Consider the following 7,963-nt stretch of genomic DNA (forward strand, 5'->3'; position numbering starts at 1 on the left):
CATCATTTGTTATTCTGACTCCACCCATAACATGTGACGGGGGTCTATCAATGATTTGTTTATATGTTAAAGGTCAGTGGCCTCTGTGGATCAATGTCAGCTTTTGCACAAAAACCGTGTATTTGAGTTAAGCTGACGTTTGCTATCACACAAACGGGATCTTTAGGGACCTAAGTTTTCCATAGAATTTGGGATCGTCTAATGTGCCATCTGGAAAACTGCGGGCTTACGTGACGGGACATGCCTCATATCTGTCACCTAAAGTTAACCAATTTACTGGGTGTCCTACAGAATTAGCGACAATGATACAACCACAATAAGTCCTTACAAACATTTCCATCTGGTTCCAGCAGACAAGAGTTGAGTTTCCCAACAGAGGAAAAAAAGCCAAAGTTCAGGTTCAGTAAACTAGTATGTGGTTTTTAAATGTCTGAGTTTTATTGCTAATGCTATTTCACACTTAAAGCAGCTTGATCTATCCAAGGCTAAGTGCATTGTTTATAGTGCAATAAAATTATCTGAACCATAAAGTAAAATCATCACAATATATCATAATGACAAATTCAGTCACAGACACTGGTTCATATTAGAAAATGCACCACAGCCTAAATAAATCAAAATAACATAAATAAGTTAACATTCACTATATGGCCAAAAGTATGTGGACACCTGACCATCACACCTATATGAGCTTATTGGACATCCCGCTACAAAACCAAGGGCATTAAAATGGAGTCCTTTACAACTTTACAAACTTTACAAACTTTGCATTCCGGTAGGTAGTGCTCGCCTGGCATCTGCCAAACCCAGATTCATCCATCAGACTGCCAGATACTGAAGCGTGATTCATCACTCCAGAGAATGCATTTCCACTGCTTCAGAATCCAGTGGCAGTCGTGCTTTGCACCACTCCAGCCGTCGCTTGGCATTGCACATAGTGATGTTGGCCTTGTGTGCAGCTGCTCAGCCATGGAAACCCATTTCATGAAGCTCCCGATGCACAGTTCTTGTGCTGATGTTGCAGCCAGGGACAGTTTGGAACTCTGTAGTGAGTGATTCAACAGAGGATAGGCGGTTTTTACGTGCTACATGCTTCAGCACTTGGCAACCCCGCTCCGTAAGTTTGTGTGGTCTACCGCTTTGTGGCTCAGCTGTTGTTACTCCTAGACGCTTCCACTTGACAATAATAGCACTAACAGTTGACTGGGGCAGATTTAGCAGGGCAGAAATTTCACAAACTGACTTGTGGCAAAGATGGCATCCTATGACAGTGCCACGTTTAATGTCACTGAGCTCTCCAGTATGACCCATTCTACTTCCAAGGTTTGTCTATGGAGTTTGCATGGCCATGTGCTTAATTTTATGCACCTGTTAACAATCGGTGTGGCTGAAGCACCTGAACTCAACAATTAGGAGGGGTGTCCACATACTTTTGACCATGTACTGTATGTCCGTAATGATTCAGTATTCATGTCTTCATGTAGCCACAGTCACATTAGTAAAATACATTATGTTAATCAATGCCAAAATTATTCTGGATGACTGTAAAGCTGCACAAATGAAAGTTAGTTTAAAAATTATATAAAGCCATTAGATGAATTGGTTAGTTGTATGACGATTTTGATTTCCTATTTTTAATTAATCAATGATCCCTTTGGGGTCGATGCCTGTAACAGACCATTTTTAAACATATGTGGTTCTTGAGTTGCTGTCTGAAATGAGAATCCAGAATAGAAAAAACAGTTCTCCCATTTGCCAGCCACATTACTAAATGTAACGTAGCTAGCAAATGAGAGAACATAATGTACAAGGTGACGCCATCCAGATATTTTAAAATACCTGCGCATCCAGCCAAAAAATGCTGCGGGTAGTTTTTGTCATTGACAGATCTAAGATCAGCTTTCATACCCCGCACCTAGACCTCAAGCATTGAATGTCAAATGCTAGTTCTGATTCGAGATCAGATGCTACGGGCAGAAAGAGCCAGACCCGGAGAGGAGCAGCTACTGATGTCACCAATCCCAAACCACACGAGAAAGGGGAGTACCACAGACGATCAAGAAAGAAGGGTGGCGTGTTCCTTTTAAGATATTTTACGAACAGTCTAAGAAAGAAAATAGTTGTATAGTTATGCAATTAGATTATATAGTTTTGTAAAACAGCGATTTATGTCTTTGCGTCTGTGTACTATTGTAAAGGATTTCTAAAGTCCTCTCCCTTGTTTTTACGAGGTGGATCCGTCCATATGTGCGGGCTTTTTAGATGCGTTTGACAGACAGCAAGTATATGTCGGCAAATATGATGCACATGAAGCAATGGATGCCAACAGCTAGCTAGCCAGTTAAATCGGCTGTCGGCTAACGTTAATGTCTTTGCGTTTGAATTAAGCTTATCCTTATCAAGGCTATGGACTGGGACTTGCTAGACCTTAACTCTAGGATAATATCGGCCGTGAAGAAAGGTAAGTCACGTTAGCTAGCTAATGACCGTTTTTGTTTACAAGCTAGCTCCATAGTAGATGATTTCCTATGCTTAAAAATATTTTAACAATAGCTTGTTAAAATATTTAGTCACCTTAAGTTACTGGCTATCCCGATGAACGAAGGTACAAAGGAATCGAGACATGAATTTTGCAAGGCAGTCAGCAACGTAAACGTGACTTTCTTTAGCTAGCTAGCTAGCTAGTCTAACGGGGTAGCTATAGAGTCAACATTTCTTCCTGTAATCTAGCTGACTGACTAACAGGAATTAAATGAACTGTGAAATAAAATTAGTCACATGACTTGTGTAATTAAAATGAGCTATGTCTGAGTCTTTTTTAGATCTAGTTATTTTGTCAGCGTATAGTATATCAAGCTAGCCAGCCAGGTGTAACGGCGCGCTAAGATAAAAATATAGCTGATCTTAGCTAGTTAAGTTATTTTAATGTTAACATAGTTAGTCTAGTTAACAGTTGTTACAGTGGCGAGATAATTTCATTGTTTGCTAGCTGTCTGTATCTCGTGAGTAGTTAGTGACAAACAGCAATGAAGTTAGTGACTTTAAAAGATCATGCAGATACATTTAGCCATTGATAGCTAATCAATCAAGTAGGTTGCCACTTGCAACATTACATATTTCCAAAATATGTTATCATTTCAGCAAACGTGAAGTCGGCGCGGGAGATACTGAGTCTTACGTGTTTCGATCTGCAGCGCCTGACTCAGCTCTCTCAGGTGGACGTGAAGCTTTTATACACCGCAGTCGCGACCGTCTACCGTAAAGCACCGCCAGTCACAGGTAGACGCCAAAGTACCTACATTAGATACCTAAACGTGTCATTTGTTGTTTATTTTTTATTTTTGCGACATATGCCCTTATTCGACTTCCATACCTTTTCGAGATACAAGCGGAAAGTGCAGTGCTTGGCTACCGCCAAGAAATACTTCTCCCCAATTGTAAGTTTTCTCCAAACTATGCCTTGACCCTCAGCCATTACCTCCTCGTTTTTGGTACTGCTTGTGTATCTTAAATTATCAGATGGGTGCAGCATTTCCAGCAACATCACTGCTAATTGATTGCGAATTAAATTCACCCAAAGTTTGTAGAGGTGTAATTATGAGTAATGAATTATTCTGTTATTTCCTCATGATTTTAAGCAGGCTTTGGATATTTCTTGTAGAAGATGGTACTGTTGAGATCCTGGTCTAAGTTTCTGGATGTTCCACTTTAGAAAACGCTGATCTGTGTGCCCGCAGCATTGCAGCTGTACCAGAGAGAATGCCCTGCCGCGGAATCCTGGCAGAGGTTGACTCTGGGATGTCCCGTGCTGGACAGTCTGCTACGAGGCGGCGTACCGTTGAGTGGCATCACAGAGCTGGCTGGGGAGAGTGGTGTGGGGAAGACGCAGGTCGGCCTGCAGCTGTGTTTGACTGTGCAGTACCCCCAGGAACACAGGGGACTTGGCTCAGGTAGGAGAAGTTCCACAGTCACCAGCATCACCACTTCATTGAGATTGCATTGTTATAGTGCAACTGCAATATAGACACGATTGCAATGTAGCAGCCAGTGGAGTGATGGTCATTTTTGTACATGTCACCTTATTTTTGTATACTCATGTTGGTGCTGTATGTATTGTACTTTGTGACTGAATTGACTCATTCTGGACCTGTGTATGTACAGGAGCTGTGTACATCTGCACGGAAGACTCTTTCCCCATCAAGCGCCTACGACAGCTCATTACCCAGCAGTCCCTGCTCAGGCCCGAGCTCCCTGCTGAGCTGGTGCACAGCATTCGCTTCAGTGACAACATCTACATCGAGCACACTGCTGATCTGGTGAGACTGAAGGCAGTACAGAATGATGAGTTCAAAACACGCCTTTGCCAGAAATACACTGGCATCGGCCCCATCAGGAGGCACACCAATGCCACTCTATCTAGATTTGTGATGAAAAGGAATGAACTGGGTCAGTGATGGATTCCAAATTGATATGGCTGGTAACCCTCTCCACTATGATGATTGTAAAAATATACTCATATCCTTTTTCCACTAGCGTGTTGTACTGTGAAATATAGAAAATGTTCTGCTTCATATGCAAGTGGAAAAGGGGTATTATAGGGAAACGCAAACACGATTAAATTATGGTATTCATTTGTTTTACAAACCTCACTATTATCAGGACGGCTTACAACACTCAGTTTTCCTCTTGTGTTTTTTACAGCCTGTTGACACATCTGTGATTTCACTAAAAATATGTTTGAAAATTTTTTTATTGCAATTGAAGTTACATCCTGCTGTTTCTACTATACTCTAGACTCTTCTATAGGGATTATAATATGTAGTATAGTACTGTTAATTTTAGGCCACCTCAATAAGAATGCACTTAGCTCCTGGTCTCCTCAGCTAACATCTTGCAAGATCCTGCCAAGAGACAAAGGGTATTATTCAGTTTTCTTGTTAGAACTATAAAGCCATTGTCCAGCTTAGTCCCTAAATGGGCTACAGCCCTTATGTATAGTAGATGACTATGTAGTAGAATATTTGTTCAGTGATGTTGTAGTGCTTCTTGTGCTCCTGCAGGCGGCGCTGCAGACCTGTGTGACACGGCGGGTGCCGATCCTTCTCTCTCGGGGCCTGGTTCGGCTGGTGGTGGTGGACTCGGTGGCCGCCCTTTTCCGCTGCGAGTTCCAGTCAGATGAGACCGTTGAGAGAGCTCGCCATCTGCTGGCCTTCGCAAGCGCTCTTCAGCGTCTCAGCCACTCCTTCCAAGCACCTGTGCTGTGCATCAACCAGGTAGAAATATCCTGTTTCCACACACAGAAATATGTGGCGCGTCCACATGCCTGCAACGAAAGCATGACCTTTTCTTTTCGCTACAGTAACTCTTACTGTTGTTGCAAATTCCATGCAAGGTAAAATAAACTGCAGGCTGAGGATGAAAGGTGATTCATTTAAGGCTTTTTTTGTCCCCCAGGTGACAGATGTTGTGGATAATTTCGATCCTGCCAGGTGTAGTTTTGGGTGAGTGACAGTGTTTTTATTATTTTACAGAAGTATGTTCACTTTGACACTCAGGTGATTACCATTAAATGTAATGTAAATACATTTTAAGCAGGTTTATGACTGAATCTTAGAAGGGATCCTAGGGAAGGAACTATTAAATATATAAGATGTGTATATTTTAGTATTCAGGAGCATGTGACCAGATTTTGAATGAAACATAATATGGCCAGACAGACCAAAGACAAGTATAGGATTTGATACTACTTCATAAATTAGAGAACCACACAGGGAGACTAATCTCTTTGAACAAGCCCTGCAAACAGTGTGAGAGGATCTTTACTGGTCCTCACTGTAACATTGAGTGCTTCTGCACCAGTGTCATTTTGAACCAAAAGGGCCACAAAACCCTAATCTAAAATAAAATATGGGGCCTGAAAACCTCCAAATCCTGGTTGGTGTATCCACAACTTCTGGCTGTTGATTCGGTGGCCAGGCATAAATGTGGGGTCTCCCTGCTGCCTCTTGACCTCACTGTATTCTGGGTCAGCTTGATCAGAGTGAACCCATTCAAGACCTTCTACCAGTGTCAGTTTGGAGTAGAGTTTAAAGCTGACGGTCCAACTTATCAGGCACACTGTCCGACACCATCACAATCCAAACATTGTAAGTGGAAAAAAATGCAAGAGATTCTCAATGTGTTCTTCAGTTACCACAATCCTCTTGCTATCTTTTATTCCTTAATATCTAAGCTTCATGAATGTTCTGCAAATGCATGCTTGCTACGTCAGAATGCTGTGTACTATATTGTTGAGAGGGGGTTAAACTCCTGTGCAAGCAACGTGCAACGTGTGCAAGTTGTAAGAAATGAATGAATGAATGAATGGGGTGTGAATCAGGTCCAGCCATGCCATTGCATGTTGCAGGCTTGCGTGTGCTCTGCCCTGGCTCTTTGCTGAGTGTTAGAGCTCTTGTGTGTCTGTTTCCCCAGGCTGGTGGAGACCAGGGTACTTCCTGCGTTGGGAATGGCCTGGGCCAACCAGGTGCTCCTGAGGCTAATGCTGCGGCGGCTGGAGGGACAGAGCGAGGCAGGGGGCTCGGGCGGCGTGCCCCGAAAGCTGGAGGTGGTGTTCGCCCCCCACCTGCCCCAAGCGTCCTGTCTGTGCAGTGTGGGAGTCGAGGGGGTGAGAGGAATCCCTCCTGAACCGCAGCCCTCGGGTCTGGGAATCCAGTGAGGAGACCGCACACTTATTCCTGTAGTGACTCATTCGCTCCAATGATGCAAACTTTGTGCTACAGCTGCAACAGGACCAGGCTGGTAATCAGGAGCTTGAAACACACATGTGGCCTAAGAGTATGCGTGAAAGTACAGTGCAGGACCAAGAGAAACGGCTTCACTCTGTCCTGGCCAGGAATGACATTTCACACAAACTGGACGTGTACAACAGGAAGCAGTGGAACGTTCTTTATTATTTATCTTTCTGTGTAATATTACCATAGAATATTTTGCGAGACAAATATTTCACCACAGGGGAGAGGGACGCAGCCAGCTCAGCGGGCAGCCTGGAGAGGAGCAGCCACTGCAGTGTAGCACAGAAGTGGTCCAGAGTCTGCCCTGCCCAACCCCCGACCTCCCTACCACCCACAGTGCCACCCACAGGAAGGAACAGATAGTGCACTTAAAAAAAACACACACACAACATGGCAGATCATCAACTGCTAAAACAGGGTTATGTCATGCAAGTCACCCAGTAAGCCCAGTCGTACAGGATCAGAAGTCAGTGGGTTCATCTCACTACAACCTTGCCCCTTTGCCACTGTGTTGCCTATGTAGTTTCAATGACTTAAAGTACCACAGTGTGTTTAATTCTGCCTTTTTAAGTGAAGCACAAAACAGATAACCACAGAAGCCACTCAGAGCATTAATCACATTTTTAGTTTCCTAACAGCCATGGACCACTGTGCCCGAGACCAAAAGCAGAGAGGAGATCAAGACCAATATGGAGGCAGAGATATCTGATATGTATGTGTAAATAACAGTTCTGACAAGAAGACTAATCGCATTTTCAAGACTGACAAAGGCTGCAAATTGTCAGCCCTGAAGCTGAGACCAGTGTCTAGAGTTAAGATGCCATCACTTTTTCTCTGCAGTCTTCTTTAGATCATACACATTGGAATGGTAATACATGTGATGTCCACTACAGTCTTAGATTATGTGTTTCTCTTAGTTTAGCTAGGTTTGAGTGTAGCTCCATTTTGTAAAAAGATCATTTTTGAACAGGAACACAATGAAATGCAAGTTTAATGAGAAGATACGTGGACAAGGGGCAGGTTTTGTGACAGTATACCATATGTTGAAAATGTACACAGTAATATGTATCAAAAGAAGACTTCATTACCTCCAACTGAATATCCATATGTGCCTCCAAATGTAAAACATCTTCAGTCACTGTGGTGCTAATTCAGTAACCCTTGTTTTTTTT

General features: G+C 43.0%; 1 protein-coding gene across 1 annotated transcript; it reads left to right on the top strand.

The window, feature by feature from the left end:
- Positions 1–2,263: 2,263 nt before the first annotated feature.
- xrcc3 (X-ray repair complementing defective repair in Chinese hamster cells 3) lies at positions 2,264–7,963 on the top strand. Its single transcript, XM_036543010.1, has 7 exons — positions 2,264–2,461; positions 3,142–3,279; positions 3,738–3,950; positions 4,162–4,316; positions 5,061–5,273; positions 5,455–5,501; positions 6,472–7,963. The coding sequence occupies exons 1-7, from the start codon at positions 2,407–2,409 to the stop codon at positions 6,713–6,715; spliced, it is 1,065 nt and encodes a 354-aa protein (XP_036398903.1). The 5' UTR covers positions 2,264–2,406; the 3' UTR covers positions 6,716–7,963.

The sequence above is a fragment of the Megalops cyprinoides genome, chromosome 12 (assembly GCF_013368585.1).
Source record: "Megalops cyprinoides isolate fMegCyp1 chromosome 12, fMegCyp1.pri, whole genome shotgun sequence".
NCBI lineage: Eukaryota > Metazoa > Chordata > Actinopteri > Elopiformes > Megalopidae > Megalops > Megalops cyprinoides.